Source organism: Tursiops truncatus, chromosome 16 (genome assembly GCF_011762595.2).
Source record: "Tursiops truncatus isolate mTurTru1 chromosome 16, mTurTru1.mat.Y, whole genome shotgun sequence".
NCBI lineage: Eukaryota > Metazoa > Chordata > Mammalia > Artiodactyla > Delphinidae > Tursiops > Tursiops truncatus.
Genome location: NC_047049.1, coordinates 45,809,887 through 45,831,673, shown reverse-complemented (window position 1 = coordinate 45,831,673; position 21,787 = coordinate 45,809,887). Strand labels below are relative to the sequence as shown.

Genomic DNA, 21,787 nt, shown 5'->3' with positions numbered 1-21,787 from the left:
CCAAAGAAAATAAACCAGGCCCTGTGAGAGAGAGTGAGGAGGGAACACCCTGTGGAATGCCAGGGAAGTTCACTCTGCAAAAATGACATGTCTGGACCTTAGGCACCGTATTAGTCAGGGTTCTCCAGAGGAACGGAACCAATAGGCTGTATGTACATATACACGGAGGAAGAAGGAGATTTATTGTAAGGAACCGGCTCATGTAACAGTGGGACTGGCAAGTCTAGTATCTTCAGGGCAGGCCAGCAGGCTGGACACCCAAGGGGGAGTTGAAGTTGCAGCTCCAGTACAAAGACTGGAGGTAGAATTGCCTCTTGCTCGGGGGATCTCAGCCTTGCGGATGAGGCCCACCCACGCTGTGGAGAGTAAACCGCTTTACTGACATTTGACCAAAAACTGGGCACAATGGCCCAGCCAGGTTGACATGTAATATCGACCATCCAGACCGGCGTGTCATGCTTATACGGAGCCGCTAAGTTGAATATCATATTCATACCCTGCACTTTTTCCTTTTGCAGAGAAAAAAATTCCCACTTTGTAATTGCATCTGGTCATCGGGAAGCTCCAGTTTTGCGGGGAGAGGGCTGCATCCAACCCTTCCTAAATCATCACCCAGAGGCGCCCACTGACTGACAGGGACGCAGAGGATGCAGGGGAGTAAGAAGTGCACGGACGGCTTCAGCGACTCCTCGAGCATTGGCAGCGTGCTGGACGATGCAGACAGGGAGGTGAGCAGCCTCACAGACCGGGCGTTCCGGAGCCTGTGCATCTCAGAGGACGCGTCCTTCCATGACTCCGACCTGGCCCTGTCCCCGGATATCACTCGCCAAGTGTTCGGGAATTTTCACCAGAGAACGGTGAGCCATACCCATCGGAAAAGCGGCATTTGGAGCCAGTTACCGTCCCAAGGCACGGAGCATGCCGGCTGGGCGGCCACGTTCCAACAGCTGCCCAAGTACGTTCAAGGGGAGGAGAAGTATCCCAAGAGCAGCCCCCCACTGACACCAGCCCAGAGGAGACTGGAAGTGCCCGTTTCCGGCCTGAGGAGCAGCAACAAGCCTGTTTCCAAAGTGTCGTCACTGATTAAATCTTTCGACAGGACTGAAAGCCAACGTTGTGACAGCAGGCCTCCTACCAGCAAGCCTCCAGCTCTCAAAAATCCCCCCAAATTTGCTCCTCTTCCAGAAAGCGGTGTCAACTTCTGCTTCGATTCTGCCGTTTTGACGGTCAGGAGGGTGCCTGCTGAAGTCTCCAGCACCCATAAAACTAGCCACCAGCCTGGCAGGAAGCACGGACAGCAGGAGTCCCCCAAGAATCCTGAAGTGGCCTGTCACGGCCCCAACAGCTTCCTCCCAACGCCCGAAAACGCAGCCAACTCATTTGAGTCAAAGTTCCCCTCTCCGGCCCACAGGGCAGCCACCAGCGAGACTGGAAGGGGCCAGGAGTGGGCTCGCAAAGGGACCTTTCTTCACAGTGAAAACAGTGCTTTTGAGTCATGGAACGCCCACCAACCCAGGCTGCCTGAGAGGAAGGATGCTGCTGACACTGTCACAGAAAGCAAGGCTCCCAAGCGTTACGAGGACACGCCCTTGTTAAGAGAGCCCCCGGCCTCTGAGCACAAAGCCTCGCCCTGCCACCTCCGGGCCGGCTGCGGTCAGGAAGAGAACAGGCTGGCCGCAGGGACTCACTCCACATCTGGAACCTGGGGATCTAGGGATCTGGGAGCCCAGGGATTTGCTACGGAGGGAAAAGCTTCCAGCTCACAGCCTGAGCCTCCATTGAAACCGACCCATGCCCCCTGGAGGAAACCAAAGTCTGGGAAGGGAGGTAAAGAAAGTCTGCAAGATGCTTCAGAAGAGAAGCAGCAGACCAGCTGGAGAGGCCCAGCCTTGTACACAAAGCACAATCCCCAGGGGCAGTTTCCAGAAAAGGATGCCCTCGACACGCCTGTGGACCCCCACGAGCATTACGACCCTCCTTTCAACATCAGTAAGCTCCTGACCCCTGTCATACCCAACAAGCACGTGCTGGAGTCCTCCAACAGCCAGCCAGCAGAGGTAACCCCATCACCCATAGGACAGCTAAACGGATACCAAGAGAAGGAGCCCGGTGAATGTCAGTCCTGGGACAGTTACAAATCCAAAGCCCCCAGCCTGCTGTTCAACCTCAAAGATGTGCGGAAGTGTGTGAAGAGCACGTACAGTCCCTCACCCCTCTTGAAAGGCCCTGATGAGAAAACCAGAGGCAAGCAAGAATCCCTGAGCAACGGCGGCCTGCTTCCCAACGGGCTCGAGGAAGGCCCTCCAGATGAGCTTTCTAAGGAGACACCAGCTGATGCCCCTCCTGTGTCACTCATCAGTACGCAGAAGGACCCCAAAGCTGACGCCGGTGCAGCCTCTGCAGACAACTACCTAACTCTCACCTCGCCATCACCTAACGCCAAAGCGCCCTTCTGTGTCAATGGCGAGGCCGGCGACAGGAACAGCTATGAGAAGGACGATGCCAGTGGAGAATCGGAGATGGGGGGTGCCAGGCCCAGCTGGCGTCCAGACTCCAGGGAACACTGCCCCAGGAAACATCTGTCTCTGAAGCTTTGCAGTGGAGACCCTGAGGCAGGGAAGGCTGCGGAGACCCCAAAGACCTCCGGCCTAGAGAATGGATTCTTGAGATCCGTCTCTCAAGATACAGAACCCGAGAGAGAGGCAAGGCTTCAGAATCCAAACTTCAACCAGAAATTCTCCCCAGGGCCCCTTTCTCCCGAGGAGGAAGATGTGTTTTACAGTGACAGCCAGTCTGATTTTATGCCAGGCCTCAAAAGTAAGAGCAAATTCAGCACCAGCTCTTCAGATCAGTCCTTTGCCTCGTTCGAGGACCAGCAGAAGACGTGGTTTGCCGAGAGCCAGCAGGAAGAAAGGAGGAATGACGTGAGTGTAGGTGACAGTCAGAAGGATGAGAAGGAGAAAGTGATGGAGGAAGATGAACTACAATACCGCACCTTGAGTAATGGGCACTCATGCATGGAGGAGCACAGCAAGTGGGAATCCTTGCAAGGAGAAGAGGAAAGTTTGCCGGAAGGTAGCCCCGGGAAGGCGTCGAGGGAGGAAGCTGATTTCAGAGGCACTGGCATTGGGGGAAGTAAGGATACAGCTCTTTCACATGCCAAAGACCTAACCCCTTCACCATGTTCCACTTCAAACAAGCACATACTCTTTGCAATTAAAGACAACACCCTCAGGGCCACCCCCGTGATAAAACCCATCATGCTGCCCCTCCTGAGATCCATGTCCTCAGACTCCCTGCTGGGCACTGGCCACAAAGAGGAGGAACTGCCAAGGCCAGGCTGGGGCAGGGATGCTGGTCTTTGTGCCCCCGACAGCCGGGAAATGCCCAGCACTCTGCCACCCACCAGAGTGCAAGGCACACACTTGAAGGGGGCGGCCTGTGAGGATATGGAGGACCGCGGGTGGGGTCCCAGCGCAGCCAGGTCAGAGACGTCCCAGGCAGCCCCAAAGGGGTATGTCCCATTTCCTCCACTCACGGGAGAGGGCCAAGGGTTGAAGCCACCCCGAGAGGCCGTACATAAAGTCGTGGCCAGCAATGGCAAGAGCAGTTCCATAGACCAGGGGAAGCTGGATGCTCCAATGTGCATACCCACGATTGCTTTGCCAGAAGGCGACCTGGAAGACCAGCCACCCCTACAGAAGCTTGGAACCCGTTGGGAAGAGCAGGCACAAGGCTTCCAAAGTCACTTTTTGTCTACACCCAGAGCACAGCCCCCGGGGAGAAGACTGGTCCCCGGTGAGCTAGCAGCTTCCCCCAGCGCCAGCTCCCTGGAAGAGAACAGTGCATGCTCCCCTGCCACCAGCAGCATTTACGATGATGCTTACCAGGCCCCCAGTGAGCCCAGCCTGCTGCCAGGGGAGCCTCCCCGCAGCAGCCCCTGGGCCAGCTCCCGCCCTGGCAGGGTGGCGCAGAGGGAGGACCTGACACATGCCCTCACGTGGGAGCCCGGCTCCGACCCCCAACTGGAGTCATCAGCAGAAGACCTCAGGACACTTTCTCCAAGAGGCTCCTTGTTGGACGTGACCACCAGCTCAGCTGGCCTCCTGGAGAAGCCAGAGCCTCCTTCTCAGCTGGAAAGGGCGGCTGGCAAGCCTCCAGCAGTACCACCCAAAACAGAGAAGGCCCTGCGGCGGGCCAAGAAGCTAGCTAGCAAGAGGAGAAAGACCGACCAGCCACAGGAAAAGCATGGCGAACGCCGGGAGGAAAAGCTGCACCCCGAGGACTCAGAGCGCAGGCCACCTTCCCCCGGAGAGAGGCCCCCAGCCAGGTTCCCCGTGGTCCGTTCCCTGCCCCCTCCCGTGCGCCGCCACTCAGTGTCTGCCTTCTCAGAGCCGATCCAGAGGCGGCCTGGGGGCTCCCAGTCCCTTACACCCCTGTCCCCTTACCCTGCCACCCAGAAGGTCCTCCAAGACCCCCAATCTGGAGAGTACTTTGTCTTCGATCTGCCGCTCCAGGTGAAAATCAAGACCTTCTATGACCCAGAGACGGGCAAATACGTCAAGGTCTCTATCCCATCCTCTGAGGGGGGTTCCCCTGAGCCAAGCCCGCCGGATGCCCTTGCTGCTCCCTACGTGCTGTACCCGGGCTTCCGGCCCCTGCCTGTGACAGCCTTGATGCCCCTGCGCTGCTCCTCTCAGCTCTCTGCCCCCACCTTCCTAAGGCAGCGCCCTCACACCAACGAGGCAGCTGGCCCCAGGCCCCAGAGCGCCCAGGATGCTGGCCTGCAGCTGGCCTCTGAGCCTCCCAGTGACCCCACCCAGCACTCTGCAGGCCAGTGCCCCGAGGGGCGCCCCCAGAGCCCAGGGGAGGAGGTGGGAGATGCTCCAAGACTGCATATCATCTCCACTAACGACCTAGAGGACTTTGCCATGGAAGGCATTTCTTGAGAATCACAGCAGACTAACCCACCCCCCGATAAACCCAGAAGAGCTTACTTCTCCCTCCCCCAGAACAGTCAAATACACACACACACACACACACACACACACACACACACACACACACATCAACTCATACTCTGCCATCTGAGATCCGTAAAGTTTCAAAGGAAGTGGGGATCCTCAGAAAACCCTACCTGCAGGACTCCGCAGGGCTCCCCTCCCTGGGAGGGCGCTGCTCTGCTCTCGTAACAAGTCCCTTCTGAGCCTCTTCCTGGATCCAGGATCTGCTCCACTTCTTTTCTCCTCCCCTGCCTGCTCCCTGTTCTCCCCTGGCCCTGCCACCAGGGTGGGTCCAGCCTGATTCCCTAAGAAGCTGTCCCCGCCAGCATTCCACCCACTCCTCCTCAAGGGTCGGCTCGCACAGTGAGCAAACCCCAGGGCCCCCCAGAAGCACTGCGCCGCGCTGAGCCCTGCCCGGCCAGCAGACCGCCCAGTACACCCCCTCCTAGGTCAGGTGTGGCACTCGGTGGCCACCCCACCCTCGCTCAGACACAGCAGCCCTTTCCAGCTCACCTTAGGGGGTAAATGGCTGAGGGCTGAACCAAGGCAATCTTGCAGAAATGTTTATTTGAATAGAATGGGTTTTCTTTACTGAGGAAACTTTCCTCTGAAGGCTATTTTCTGATCACCTTGTAAAAAGTGAAACAAGTTTGCAGATGCGGTTCTGTCCGTGGACTCCTGTCTTTCTTCTGTGGGCAGTGGTGGGTCTGTGAGTAAAGTGTCGTGCCTTCCAGGCCTCCTATCACGACTTGGCAGCCACCCAGGGTCTCCGCTCTGAACAGAGTGGCCTCGACACCCACCGCGGTCCCAGAGTCCCTGCTTGATCCTTTAACACCTGTCCGAGCTTTCTCGGGCCAGGCTCTCCACCAGTGCTGGGGTGGCAGAGATGAGCAGGACCCACGTCCGCCATCGAGGATGACCTGGGACATGAGTCAGGCCCTGACGGTCCCGATTTAATGACCTATGCTCAAAAGGAAATCATGTTTCCCCCAAGTCTCTCTGGGAGTTGGAGGGAAGAATCTGACAACTGAGGGGAACAGAGTGCAGTCACCACCTCTGCACCTCTGAGAGCAGTGAGGGTCTGTGAGCAATGCCCACTGTGGGCAACGTGCTGGGAAGGAAAGAGACCGGCCTCGTGGGCCTCCACCCGGGGCTTCCGCTGAAGCCTCTTAATTCTTGTGCTGTGGGAAACACGGGCTAGAGTGCCTTCAGCCTTGTTTAGAAGGGGCAGCTGTCAAGGCAGCTGTCAGGACTGCACTGCTCACGTCCCAGGAGACCACACAAAATGTATCACCCTGGTCCTTTTGGCCAACATGCCATTTCCAGGCTGGGAAGGCGGGGAGACACCCAGCTCATCACGTCCCAGACTCGTGCAAATACTGGGGTTTTGAAGATATTCTGGGTCGTAATTTGGGTTCAGAATTTTACACCTGTTTGATTTTCCCAAAAGTGCAGCCACACCTTAATTTCATTCTGAAAATGTTACACAAGTCCCCCGGCCTTGGCATAGCTCGTCTACACCTGGTGAGTCAGCCAAGAATTCAGGTAGGCCATTGTCTGGGAAGTCTGGTTCGCACGAGTCACTCACCGGGATGCCAGTGAAGCGAGCTGGGACCTTGGCTCTGCCACCAAATCACCGAGCATCCTCTCACCTGTTTTCATCTTACTCGAATAAGAAAGATAATATCTCATTTCAAAATTCTCAGGGCCCAGGAAAAGAATTACCTAACAAAAAAAGAGTCCCCCGGTTAAAAACTAACCATAGTTACAGGAATCACAAGGAGAAATATACTTTACATAAGAGGAGCTTATGTTTGAGGACCAGTCATCTTCTGTCTTAGAAGCAATACGAGCAAGGATATTGAAGGAGCTAAAAGCATAAAGATAGATATTTGGAGATCAAGGTCAACTCCCCAGTCCTCTTTGCTCCTGTGAATGTAAAAGAGGGAGAATGCAGCACCCACTCACAAATATAGAATAAGGACTCCTTGGACACCTGGCTCTCCAGCAAGTCAGCTAGAGGGAAGGCTTCCATCACTTACAGCAAAGTACCTAAATTCCTAAAAAGCAGATAATGTCTCCAGGGGACAAAAGTCACTGAAGACCAACTCATTTGCAAATGAGTTTCTTTCAGTTTCTTTCTGTTTGGGGTTGGGGGGAGTCATTTATGCCGCCTTCCTTCCTCCTCCCCCCCCACCCCGCCCTCTCCCTCCTACCCTCTTTTTTTCTCTTCTTTCCTCCCTCCCTTCACAAACATTTTCAGAGTCCCTGTGCTGTGCCAGGTGCTACACTGGGCACCAAAGATACCATGATAATAAGATCTGATCTCTGTGCCCAGGGAATTAAAATCTAACAAAGAAAGACAATTACAGTCCCACATGGTGAGGGATGTAATAGCGTGGCCTGAAGAGCATCTGACTCATATCCTGGAGGGAAAAAGGGCTTTCCTGCAGGAATGACACCTGAGCTGAGCCAGGAAACACAAAGTTGTGCATCAGCTTGTGAAGAAACAATTTCCCCCCTTTAATCTGTCTATCAAACAAAAGTGACATGTACTAAATACTAATAGATCTGTCTTGCCATATCAAAGTGTATTGGTTTAGCTAATTGTTCTTTAGCATTTCTAATCAGCACGAGCATAGAACCAGTGTAGCCTGGCAGGATAGACCTTTGCTGATATGTCCTTCAACTTCTGAACTGAAATTTCACTCATCTGAGTTGCCCAGAAAAACCACTGTTTCTATCATTGTGTTTAGTAGGATAATGGTAAGAATTGTGAACATATTGTTTGTGGAAACTGTAGGTAAAGACCACGCCTACATCTTCTGTTTACTATGAGTTATGGCCCTTTACTATGAGTTATGGCCCTTCCAAGTGTCTCCTGGGGAGGGGACATAAACGCAGAGCACCTCGAGGGAATGATCAAAGGTCCTGGGGCTGCTCAACGGAAAATGACCAAGAGCTTACACTGTCCATCACACAGGCTGTGCCAGCCCCTGACTGGGGAGATTTGAGCCTGGTCTCAGACCTCACTACAAACCTATGAGAGGTACCCTCATTAGCTTCATGTTACTGTAAATAAGCAAAGGTACTGAGACGTGGAGTAACTTCCCATAGTCAACAGTCACCGAGTGAGGGGCCCACACAGGAACTCAGGTCTCTCTCACTTCTAGGCAGGCACTTGAGCCCCCAGTCATGCATCTCTAAGTGTGGTTCGTAAACCAGCAACCTCCACATCACCAGGGAACTTGTTAGAAATCCAGAACCTCCATCTGCATTTTCAAAAGATTCCCCAGTGACTTGTTTGCACATTAAACTTTGAGAAGTGCTAGCAGCTCCTGCTTGGCCTGGAAAGGAGAAGATTTAGGGGAAACAAATCGATATCTTCATGTCTCTCGACATCACCATGGGAGGGAAGAGAAACTTACACGTCTGGGTGGGAGAGTTGCAGAGATGCTGATTCACACTGACTATGAGAAAGGCATCTCTAATGACTACAGCTGTCTCCACGTGGCACAAGTGGCTTGGGGAGAGCTAAGCTCCCTGTCATTGGAGATGTTCAGTAGAAGCCAATGACCCCTCTCCCAAGACAGGGATGGATGCCGATGTCAAAGGGGGCCTAATGCCAGCTTTTGAGACCCCAGGCTCCATGTGGGGCTCCAGCATGCCGATGTCATGAATCCAAAGTCTACACAGGGGATGGCCACGTGAGTGAATCATACGAGGGAAATGACTGCACATAAAAGGGGACTCTAGGCAAAACCCAAATTCTATGTATGTGAAAAGCATTTGGGCCCAGAGAACAAACACCCTGACACTGGACACAGTCACCTTGTGTGGTCCCTCCACATCATTGCCATAAGTGGAGCCCCTATCTCTACTCTTCCTTGCACTGGTAGCCTGTCGTGTACCTGTGTTAGCTATATACCTGAGGGCCCTCCAGCCAGCCAGGTGACCCACTGTATGGGGCAGTGTGATTTCAAGAGGCCTCCCCATCTGTCCTGATCCACACACGTTGACCACCCTTCCCCTGCCAAGTTTGCTGACTTCCCAGAGGGTGGATACCTTCTGATGGAAAACTTTTGACCAATGTTCAATATCACTAGGGATGTTCAAATCAAAACCATAATGAGGTGTCACCGCATACCCATTAGGATGGCTACTATACAAATTTAAAAAAAAAACAAAAAAAACCAGAAAACAGGTGTTGGTGATGTTGTGGAGAAAGTGGAACCTTTATGCATTACTGGTGGGAATGTAAAATAGTGCAGCTGCTGTGAAAAACGGGATGGTTGGTCCCCAAAAAGTTAAACAGAATTACCACGTAATCTGAAAATTCCATTCCTAGGTATATATACAAAAGAACTGAAAGCCAGAGTTCAAAGAGATATTTGCATACCCACATTCATAGCAGCATTATTCACAGTATCCACAAGGTGGAAGCAACTCAAATGTCAATCACCAAATGAACAGACAAACAAAATGTGGTATATATGTGCAATTGAATATCATTCAGCCTTTAAAAGGAAGAAAATTCTGACACATGCTACATGGATTAACGTTGAGGACATTATGTTGAGTGCAATGAGCCAGTCACAGAAGGATAACTACTGCATGATCCCACTTTTATGAGGCACTGAGTAGCCAAACTCGTAGAGACAGCAAGTAGAATGCTGGTTGCCAGGAACTGAGGGCAGAGGCGGTGGGGAGTTGATATTTAATGGGTGCAGAGTTCCAGTTGGGGAAGGTCAAAAATGTCTAGAGTTGAATGGTGGTGAATGTACTTAATGAACACTTAAAATGGTTAAAATGGTAAATCTTATGGTGTGCAAATTTTGGCACCATTTAAATAAACAGAACAAAAAAAGCCTTTGACCAGCACAAGCATCCCATTCACCCTGACGCCCCAGCGCAGGGTTGGAGGTTAAAGAAAACGCTGCCCTTGGTGTGGCCAAGCACAGGCTGGTCTCCACCTTCTCCTGGAGACGAAGGTGCGGGGTTCGGGATCACGGTGGGTGGGGCTGCTCAGATCCACACTCTCCTGATGGCAGAGCACCTACCCCTGACTCCACAGAGGAAGATGGAGGAAGAGAAAGCTCTAGGGTCCTGCCACCCACACCAGGTCCTCCTCTTCTTGGCTCCCATGCTCAGCAGCCTGTGCACGTCCCCTGGTGGCCCAAGCCACAGTCCTGGCCGCTGTCCCCACTGCTCCCAATTTCTTGTCCCCAATTCAATCAGACCCCAAATCTGAAAATTCTCCCTTCGGACATCTATCAATGAGCAGCCGTCTGCACCGCGTCACCCCTCAACCCCACTCAGAGCACCCTCACTCCCCCCACTCCCAAGGTGACTCCCTTCCAAAACAAGGGTAGTCCAAGGCCCTGCCTGACACCCCAGGGCTCCCTGCTCACCCCAGCAAAGAGTCAGGCTCCAGAGAAGGACGTGCAAGGCTGCCACATGCTGGGGACCCCCATCTTCTCCCGGCTCATCTCCTGCCTGTTCCTACAGGTCCTTTGGACTCCCACCAACTTGAGCTTCTTTGAGTTGACCAAATGGGCCATTTCCAGCCCCTCCGCACGCTCTTTGACTCCTCTACAAGAGACAGGGCCTGTGTCTTCTCACCCACCGGCTGTGCCCCGCAGAGTGGAGTCAGTGTGCAAGTCGAAAGTCAAGTCAGAAGGCGCCATGCCACTTCCATCGGTCCCCTGGAACGAGTGCCCTGCGAGTCCTCAGCCACCACAGGGCAGTCCACGTACCCTGGTTCACTCTGCTGTGGAGAAGCCCAGCCTGGCCCACGTGGAGGGGGCCTGGAGAGGCCCTGAGGTGACACAGAGAGAGAGGGAGAGATCCGCCCCCTCCTGTTCCAGCTCCAACTTCTGGCTGCCCAAGCCAGCGCCGCCTCACTAAGCCATTCCCAGATTCCTGACCCACAAAGCCATGACAGATAACAAAGTGATTGTTGTCATTTGAAGCCACTAAGTTTCAAACTTACACAGCAACAGGTGACTGGAGCCCTCTCCTTCCCCAGCCTCCCTACCCTCTCCACGCTCACCTTCTCCCGGGACCCTTAGGACCCTCCCCTCCCCACCAGCCTGCTCCTGCCCACTCCCGTGTGCCTTAAGGTGCTCTGCCTTAGACCCCATCTTCTCTAGAAGGACACCCCTGACGCTCTAACTCCTGACCATGCACCTCGCTTTCCAAGTCCACCAGTATGTTGTGTTTCTCCCATCCCAGCCCATGTTGTAATTGTCTGTTTAACTGTTGTCTGTCTCGCCCCCTCAATGCTCACTTTTGGAGGGAGGTATCTTGCCTGTCCTCACTCATCCCCAGCAGCTAATATGGTGCCAGGCCCAAGGTAGGCCATAGGTAAAGATCACTGAATTCCATGGGATTCTAAATTCTAAAAAGGGTCTTTTGGGAAAAGAAATCCATGTTATTTTGATCTTATTTCCTCACTTTCCAAACTAGTTGTTAATACTAACTAGATGAGTTAAGCCAGTCCCACACCAGAACAGGCACTCTACTCCCCTGATCCTGTGAGATGTGCAGCTGCGGAGGGTGTAGCCCCACAAATGGGATCTCAGGCACCCAAGGCCCAGGAGCAGATGTTCCACGATGTAACCCATAAGTCAGCATTCACACTTAACTAATGTTCTTTGATGAGAAATTGCAGGCCTGCCAACAGAAGGAGGCCAAAAGGGCTACCCGGGACTCACAACAACATCCAAAACCCAAGTTGGAACCAAATTATTATTTGGTCTTGTGATGATAAAATGATGAGGACATTAGGCAAGTTGTATTAAGTGAAAGTGGTGAGTGTACCTGAATTCTAGTTACTGACACAGAGAGGACTCGGCATCAGACCCCAGTCTTCTGAAGTATTTCATCATGTTTGACTGCCAAGTGGTAAGGCCAGGTTAGTACTGATGGGGCTTTAACCCTTAAGTCACCTAAGAAAAATCAAGGGTGCTCTCCTTTAGGACAAGGAGGATAAATTAAGCCAGTTATCTCTCTTCTCATCTCCCCTCAGTGTCTACAGTTCCAGAGATGGAGAAATAAATATTATTACAAGAAAAAAAAATGGCTCTGAAAGGTAAATAACATCACCACCTAAGGTGTCCACACATCCAGGTTTAACTCTCTAAGTAGGATTTGAATATTATCAAGCATGGAAGAGCTTTAGAAAATTCTAGAGGAGACCCTGTTTGACATCTTCACATCTCAATTAATTTGTCTATGAGTTTTTGAAACAGGCTGACTCTGAAGGTTGTTGGGAAGTCAGATCAGCCACTAAGATTTTCATGTTGCCAAAAGTTCCAACAGTTTCCTCTATGTTCTTGAGGCTTCAAAAACTTAAAACTAGTTGACCCAGGTAAGCACATTTGTTAAAGGAACACTGACCATGTTATCTTTTCTGATAACATGTCCAGCCCCAGGGGAGACCTTTCCCTCTTATACTGTGCATGGCAAGGGGGAGAGGGGGCAGGGCAGAATCCACCAGAAGCCAGGAGGGAGGAAGGAAGAAGCCATATGCTATCCCCTCCAAAAATGTCTACCACATACTTGAATCTAATCTGAATTCTCCAGGCTGTTGGCAGAAGACGCTAAGAGAAAGGGTTTTTCTAAGTAAATCTGAGCTCATGTTGATGGCCCTGGTCTAAAATAACTCTCAGTGCAACTCCCTTCTCTCTGCTGCTTAAGCAGGGACTCCAGCACACCAGAAGAGATGTGTCCTTCCAAGGACATTGGAAAACACTGTATTCTCTTAGTACAAAAGAAGTTTTCAGAAGTTGATCATAATTGCAAAAATTAAGGTAAAACAAAATAAATTATAAATCAGTAGAGTAATTGGAATATAAAATATGGACTATTCCTACAATTGAATATCATATGGCAAGAAGCATGAATAAACTTTACGCATGGAAACACAGATGACTCTTACTGGCTAAATGTTCACAGGACTAAAATCAAGTCATAGAAAAATAAAAAAAAATTTTTTTAGAAAACAGTAACTGATATCAATCAAATTAGAGCAAGGAATAAATAGAGACATTTCATTATGATGAAGGAGCCAATTAGTCAAGAAGACATAACGATCCTAAATGTGTATGTATCTAATAACAGAGCTCGAGAGTACAGGGAGCAAGTGAAAGTCACAATGAAATGGATAATGGGTAGCATTACCTACCCAGCAGATTGGCAAAATTATAAATTCTGACAATCCCAAGTGTTAACAAGGATACAGAACAATGGAAATTCTCATGCACTACTTGTGAGACTATAACTTGGTACAAACACTGTATTAGCTATCTATTACTGTGTAACAAAACACCACAAACATAATAGCTTTAAAAAAAAAAAACTTAATGGCTTAGAACAACAAACCTTTATTTTCTCATGATATAGTGGGTCAGGACTGTGGGAATGGTTTAATGTCCCTCATGAGATCGAGTCAAGATGTCATGTGGGGCTGTATTTATCTGGCCTTCCTCAGTCAAGGGATCTGAGAGAAGGTAGAGGCCACCTGCTTCCACCCCCTCCCCAGGAAAGGGAGCCCTAAAGACCTGCCACCCAGGCATGCCAGAGGAGTAAACCACCTCCTGTCCCCAACCCCACAGAGGCACCTCACAGGCATTGCTGAGAAGAGGCCCTCACCCGTCCGGAGCTAAGGCTCAGGCCCGGAATCAGGCTGCCTGGATTCTCATGCCCACTGGTCCACTTGTAACTGAACAAGTGGGCTCGTGGCCCGCTGTACAGCAGAAACACCAAACACGGAGGCAACAGTCTTTTGCAGAGAGAAAAGGATTTATTGCAGGGAGGCCAAGCAAGGAGACAGGAGGCGAAGCTCAGATCTGTGTCTCCGATCAGCTTTTTGAGTGGGGTACATATTGAGGAAGTAGGGAATAGGAGGGTGTCCAAGCTAAGGAATGCTTGGTGGAGGGATAAAGGGAAGTTTCAAGAGTCCTCTGCGCAGGTGTGACTGTCTTTCCCGTCTCTTCAAGGGCCGCCTGTGCACATTCAGAAGGTTCTGTGTGTTACATGCCATGGATCTGTGGCCTGTGACGTCCAAAGTCCACTGATGGGTTGTTCTAGTCCCTCAGTGCTTCTGCACGGGTGGGCTGGAGGAAAGTCGTTAGCAAGCTGCTTCCTCATCTGTGGCTTCTTAGGTGTACTGCAAAACAAGCTTTAGAGATCATGGGTGATCATCTCTCATTTTTATTTTGTGGCCATGGGGGTGCCGTTTCACGTTTAGTGATTGAACAGGCCACTCTGAGCTTCAGTATCTTCATCTGTAAAATGGAGATCATTCTAATCCCAGCCTCCTATGATGGTAATGAAGATTAGGTGCTTTAGTATGCAGAAAGCACTTAGCCCATTGCCCAGCACCCACTCCGTGCTCATCAGCCTGGTTCCCTCGACCACAGTCCCTCAGTGTTTGGCAGAGGTCTGGGGGTGGTCACGCCACAGGGGGGTCTTAAGGGTCTTAAGGGTCTTAAGCCACTAATTTTAAGGTAATTTGTCACTCAGCAAGAGATCACCAAAACAATGGAACCTTCCAGCTGGTCTCCTCCGTGCTCCATCGTGCTAGAGAGAACAGAGGAAGATGGGAGTATCTCTGCTTGGGTTAAGGGAGAAGCATCCCTCAGGCCTGGAGTGGAGGAAGCGGCTGGTCAAGCAGCAAGGGAAACCTCGCGGTGCCAAGATCCGGCCAGCCAGCCCTCCTTATTTCCAAGGGCTGGGCTCAGTTTTTAGAAGCCCGGTGAGCCCCTTTCAGGTAGGCTATTATTATCTCCATTGTGCTGAAGAAAAAGGCCAAACAGCTCAGGGCACATACGGAGTGGAGCTGGGACCCAAACCCCAGGTCTGTGCACCTGCGAAGCCCACTACAAAGAGCTGCTTCGCCAACGCCTCGGATCCTCAAGGGAGAGCCCAGCCGCGCTGTCCAGCTTGCACAGGTGTGTGGGGGGGGGGGGGGGGCGGTCCTGAAAGGGTCTCTTGAAACAAGCTCGGAAGCCAGCCTGGAGCACCCTTGCCTGGCTCTTCAGCTCCCCTCACAAGCAGACGTAATTCCATCCATCCACAGGAACGTGCTCCCCCACACACACCCTCGCTGCCAACCTGCCTCACCCCTGCAGCTCTCCACAGACCTTCATGAGAACAGGCGGGGCTCAACTGATGGCCCGTTTAGCTCTCAGCGGCCAGACAGGGAACACGTACATCCGGAAAGGTACACTGCACCTAGGCGAGTTATACTGGGGGTGAGAGCCCCACAGCTTGGGCCCTAGCCTTGGGTTCTGTAGGCTTCAGGCAATGCCCAGAGGCAGAACTGTCATTAAGGAACACTGTAACAGAAGGTCAGGTTCACTCGAAGTTAGAAAGCTCCATTCCTGGGACCCAGGTTGGGCGGGCAGCCATTGCAGGTCAGGCAGTGAGGAGCCTTAGGAAGGCGAGGCTGCATCAGCGAACGACCCTCAGCTCCAGGTCTGCTATAGCACCTCTCCCCAGCTTCAGAAGTCTCCTAAGAATGTGGGGTTAGGAGATGGTGCTGGGGGAAGGGGAGAGAGCGATGCTCAGAGGGTGGCAGGGTTCTAAGTTTCCCTAAGTGGGGGAAGGGAGAGAATAAAGCATGAAGAGTTCACACACTCCCTCCCCTGGGCCGTCTGGATGACGATGAGGCAGAGCTGGGTCTGTGGGGGTGTCTGGGGCCCAGCCGGGAGGGGAGGCAGCCCAAGGCGGTAGGGGCACCAGGGGACCTGGGCTGCTGGGTGAGGGGAGCCAAGAGGGGGATAGGCTCCTGCACACACCAACCCCCTCATTGCAAGTTCATCCCACCAGTAAATGAGAGGAATCTTCCCCATAAAGAGTGACTGCAACTGATGCCATTACTAATCTCTGGCCATAAAGCTACTACATAAAGAAGAGAGACAGAATGATAAATCTACAGGAGGGCTGCCTGACAGAACAATTAGACTTGGGAGAGAAACATTCGTTCACAGACATCACCACCAGGCATGTATCATTAATAAAATAGACATTGAGCTCAGTAGATAATGAAAGGAAAGGGGACCCCGGCCTCTCCCACCCCGATAAAGTCTCCCACCATCCCTCAGCCTTGGCATTGAGCTCTAACTGATATCAGCTCCCTGAGACTGGTGAGGCTGTCACATGACGCAGGGGAAGTCGTGCTCTCTGTTTCTCCCACTCCCGGGGACAGGTACAACTCACTCAATTCCTACTGCCAACTTATATCTGGGTCCAACTCCTCCATTCCATGTTTTATTGTCTCCCCTCCTATTATTATATAATAAATTATCCCCAAATTTATCATCTTAAAACAACTAGCTGTTTCACTCTGGATAAGTCAGTTAAACCCTCTGAGACTCATTTTTTTCAGATGGAAAGTGAGAAAAACAATAGTAAATTTATGTGAGCATCAGAAATAATATGTGAGGGACTTCCCTGGTGGCGCAGTGGTTAAGAATCCACCTGCCACCAGGGAAGTGGTTAAGAATGCAGGGGACGCGGGTTTGAGCCCTGGTCTGGGAAGATCCCACATGCCTCAGAGCAACTAAGCGCATGCACCACAACTACTGAGCCAGTGCTCTAGCACCCGCGAGCCACAACTACTGAAGCCCACATGCCCAGAGCCCGTGCTCCGCAGCAAGAGAAGCCACCGCAATGAGAAGCCCGCGCACTGCAACGAAGAGTAGCCCCCACTCGCCACAACTAGAGAAAGTCTGCACACAGCAATGAAGACCCAACGCAACCAAAAATAAAATAAATACATTTGTAAAAAAAGAAATAATATGTGAGAAGCATCTTATAGAATGCCTGGCACATAGACGGTATCCATTAATGATCGTTATTTTTACAGTAAAAGACAAAGTCAACCCAACAGCCCTTGATATTCCGATACTGCCCTGCACCACCTATGGGGTAGAGCTCACCCTGGCTCACAAGGGCCCTCCTGCCTGCTCTCAGCCTGTGTTCCCCACTCCTCTCCCTCCACCCCAGTCCTCCCCGGCTTTGCTCTTCTCACTTGGGACTACATTGACTCTTGCCATGAAGACATCAACTTTCCCACAGGCAGAATTTCTATCCATTACACTGCAGCCTCTAGATCAAATTTCTTGCACCCAAGGTAAGACTTTGGAACATCAGCTGATGAATGGACGTTTTAAGCTAAATAGTCAAGAATTTAGTATCCACATATTTATCCACATAGCAGTGTTTGTGTCATATGGACTATTGGTTTTTATTATCTTAAAAAAAAAAAAGGTGTAATGGAGGACATCAGTCGCTAAGTGGAATTAAAGCAAGAAATGATCAAAATCATTAGGCACACTGCCACCACCAGCACTCTGTTTTCACACGGATGTTCATTGGACCAGTCTGGGTGCTGGGTGTTCCTCTGTGTGAGGAATAAGCCAGTTGAAGCGCATTGGCCAAATGCTGGGAGAAAACATGGAGGGAAGCTTCTAGAGGCTAAATGCACCGGGGGAGGAAATGCAGGCGTGTGGATTGAGAATTAGCTTCAGAAGAACATTCCAGAAGCAGAACCACACACACTAATATGGAATGCTCCCCAAAATATGTATTTAAGAGAAAAAAGCAAAGACCAAACAGTGTGTATGATATGCTACTATTTATATGACAAGAGAGATATTAATATCTCTGGACAGATATGAAGAACCAAATATTAGAGGGCATCCCTACACAGAGAAACCAGAGGAGGGAAGGTTGGAAATGGGGAGAAGATATAATTTACCCCGTTTCTGTTTTTTTCTTACCATGTGATGGTAGGTTGTAATACAATGATCCAAATGCAGAGAAAATTCATGCATCCATATGTTACGCTTATACCTTGCCACAGATTTCTTGGCCAAGACAAACAGGCTGGCATTTCATCTCCTCTTGACAAGTTATTCCAAAAAGTGAATAAAACATCACCAAAGTCAACTTTACATTCTCCTACTCAGTCCTTTCCAGAACCCCCATCAGCAAGGCTTTTTCACGTTAAAAGATGTTCAACAAATACATGAAAGGACATTCAACATCACTAATCATTAGGGAAACGTAAATCAAAACCACAGTGAGATACCACCTCACACCCTTTAGGACGGCCACTATCAATTAAACAAAACAACAAATGCTGGTGAGGATGTAGAGAAATTGGAACCCCTGTGCATTGGTGGTGGGAATGTAATATGGTGGAGCCACTGTGGGAAACGATATGGTGGCTCTTCAAAAAGTTAAAACTACCATATGATACAACAACCCCACTTCTGTGTATGTAGTCAAAAGAACTGAAAGCGGGGTCTCGAAGAGACATTTTCACACCCATGTTCATAGCAGCAATATTCACAATAGCCAAAAAGTGGAAGCAACCCAAGTGACCATCGAGGGATGGATGGATAAACAAGATGTGGTATGTGTGTACATACAATGGAATAATATTCAGCCTTAAAAAGGAAAGAACTGACACTATAACATGGATGAACTTTGAAGAAATTATGCTAAGTAAAACAAGCCAGTTACAAAAGGATAACTACTGCATGTTTCCACTTATATGAGATACTTAGAGTAGTCAAACTCACAGAAACAGAAAGTAGAATGGTGGTTGCCAGGGGCTGGGTGGAGAGGGAAATGGGGGGTTGCTGAACGGGTAAGAGTCTCAGTCTTGCAAAATGAAAAGCTTCTGCAGACTGTTTGCAAAGTATATGTTAAGAATATGTGAATATACTTAACATTACTGAACTGTACATTAAAATGGTTAAGGTGATAAATTTTATGTGTGTGTACTTAACAACAATAAAAAATAAAAATAAATTTCCTCTGGCTCATAAATGTCAACGTACTGATAGTTATCTGACAGAGCCCCTTAGAAGTTATGTTGTATATAGTTAATGTTTACTCTCTGTGGTTAATGTTTTAAATCATGATGACTAGCACATCATGTTGAACACTTGATGTTTAAAAAGCATGTAGTCACTCTATGATCCCAGGTATATAACATCCTTGAAACGATGGCGAACAGACCAGTGGTTGCCACCCTTAGGGTTGGGGGAGAGTCTCTTAGAGGTGATGGTGGGTTCTGTATCCTGACTGTGGGAGACGGTTACACGAAAACATACATGTGATAAAATGTCTGTATCCTCCTACATAAAAAAATCAACACATGTAAAAACTGGTAAAACCCAAATCAGGTCTGTGTTAATAGTATTGTCCCAAAGTCAATTTCCTGGTTTTGATCACTGTACTAGGGTTATGTCAACATTATCTTTGGAGGAAACGGTGACAGGACAAGGAAACTTTGTCTATTTTTGCAACTTGCATGTGAGTCTAAAAGTATTCCAAAATAAAAAGACTTGTTAAAAAAATGTATCCAATATTTGGAGAACTGGTGATACTTTGTAGCTCTCCAGAGACAGAACCCACTTTATAAGGTGTAAGTTGCAGCTGGACCTCTGTACACAGGACTTTCATGCCTTCCCACAAGACTCAGGTGAAAACAAGGCCTGTCTGCACTGCACGCTGGGTGCACCGTTTCACCGCACTCTTGGGTCCCCTCCACCTACAGGGGCTTCTCCCTCGGCCCATAGGGTTGTTCCTCCCTCTTTGTCATCATCATCACCTGGGAGAGCTCACGGCCCTCCTGAGCAGCAGTTACCCTCCTGTGCTGGGCACAGTGCCCCCACAGCTAAGCCTCACTGCCTCCGTTGTACAGATGTGGATACTGAGGCTTGGAGACAACAAGGGACTTGCCAAGGTCCCACTGACAGCGGGTGGTACAGGGTCCTGGATTCAAGGCCAGATCTGGTGGCACCCCCAGCTGGCCTCCTGTGCCCTCTCACTGGCTACCTCAGCGGCCACCTGCAGACTGGCCTCTGGCAGCAGGTGTGAGGCAAGCCAATGGGGACAGGATGCTAATTCAAGGTTGCAGGCAGGGCAGCTGTTCTTTGAGTCCCGGTGGCCTGGGGCCACGCTGCTCTTATGTTCCCGGGTAGATAAAGTGCTCTATTTAGGAGAAGCTCTCTCCCGGCTGCAGGGCCATTAGCTCGCTGACTCCTGGAAAAACCATTTGGCCAGCGCTGACAGATGTGGCCATTACACAATCACTTAGCCCCTCTCCCTGCCCCATCCAGACCTTTGGAGGGGGAGGGGCCTCGAGGCATGCAAAGCCCTGGGGAGGGTCCACACAATTCACTTTCCTGGCCACCCGCCTCCTTTCTGCCCTTAGGCTGCATTTTGCCTGGCCCACGTTGCTACAGCAGGAAGCAGCTTCAGACAGCGTGGTTGCAGTGAGCTGCCAATGACCTTGTTATCCTGAGAGTTGTTCACAAACTGTCTTCACATGCATCATCTCCCTTGATCCTCGCAAGAACCCTACGAAGTCAGAATTAGGATCATTACTTCCACTGCACAGTTAAGAAATGAGGCACCGGGAGGTTAGACAGCTTGCCCAAGGTCACCCAGCCAGTAGAAGGGGTTGACCTCAGTCAGGCCTCTGATTCCCAGGTCTGTGGTGTTTCACGCACCCCATGCTGCCATCACCCTGTTGGGATGTTACCTTGCGTTGGGAACTCAAACAGCCTCAGAGCAGGGTCTCCAGGGCCAGGGGTAGGGTAAGGGCTGCTCCTGTCTGCCAGGTAGAGGCGTCAGGCGCCAGAGTCTGCAGCCTTGCCCCCTAGCAGCAACTTCCCATTGGCAGAGCCTGGGCAGCCCTTGACCTGGAGGCCCCAGCTTGGGTCATTTCATCCTACACCTCCCATGCTCTCTGGACCCTTTACTCAAGCTGGATGAGTGCCTCTACCACCCGTGTGCCCCAGGCAGAGCTTCACAGCCATTCAACAGCTGGCAAACCTCCTCTTCCCACCAGCAGCACAGGCATCTCAGCATAGAGGTTGCTGTGACATCTGGGGCACCCAACTGATCCAGGCCAGGGTTCCACAGCCACAGCCCCAGCACTGTCTGACTATACACCCGGGTCCCTGGCCCTGCATCGCAGCCATGATACATCCAGCAGAGTCAGGGGAACCAGGAGCTGGTGGGAGGAGACAGTGCCCACGTCCTAAGGAAGAGCACTGAAGAGCAATGGCCCATCTCCTGCACAGAGCCAGGCTCAGAAAACAAGCAGTTTTGCACAGCAGCGGCAGTCCTCCCAGCTCAGAAGCCGGAGAGCAGAAGGCAGACAGCAGCAGCAAGGGAAGACTCAACCCTAAAGCCCAGCCTCCAGTGACCTGTCCGAGAAAGCGCAAAGAGAACACCCAAGATGTTCCTAGGGTACCCAGATGACGCTGCTCTTCACTAAGATACCCCGCTTTGCCTCCAAGTGACTCAGAGAAAGGGACTTAAAATTACACATACAGGTAGGGGGCAGCTCTCTTCTCTAAAATGTCCTTCCTGGTGGATTAGGGGATAGATCTTGGATTATCCAAACCGATCACCCTGCCTCCTGCCGCGGGACTGAGGGAGCATATGGGCCTGGCTTGGCCAGGAGAACAGCTCGTGCTGGGGGAAAGGATGCTACTCTCCACACAAAGATGGCAGACCCCTGGAGCCTAACTCCCCAGCACTTAGCTCACTACCCACCTCGGATAGCAGATGGCAGTGCTGGGGCCCTGGGGGTCCAAATTCTGAATCGAGCTTTATTGTCACTGGGAGGGGGGTCTAGACAAGAACAGGCGCCGAGGATGGCTCAAGGGGATCCCTGGGGTGTTGCACAGCCCCAGGATCCATGAGCTTCTTGGGTGCAGAGTCCAGGAACACCCCCATGATTTATG

General features: G+C 50.9%; 1 protein-coding gene across 1 annotated transcript; it reads left to right on the top strand.

Moving 5' to 3' along the window:
* The first annotated feature begins 526 nt into the window (after positions 1 to 526).
* Positions 527 to 5,660, top strand: C16H10orf71 (chromosome 16 C10orf71 homolog). Its single transcript, XM_004332556.4, has one exon. It carries the CDS (start codon positions 648 to 650, stop codon positions 4,947 to 4,949), a length of 4,302 nt encoding a protein of 1,433 aa, XP_004332604.2. The 5' UTR covers positions 527 to 647; the 3' UTR covers positions 4,950 to 5,660.
* The last annotated feature ends 16,127 nt before the right edge of the window (positions 5,661 to 21,787 follow it).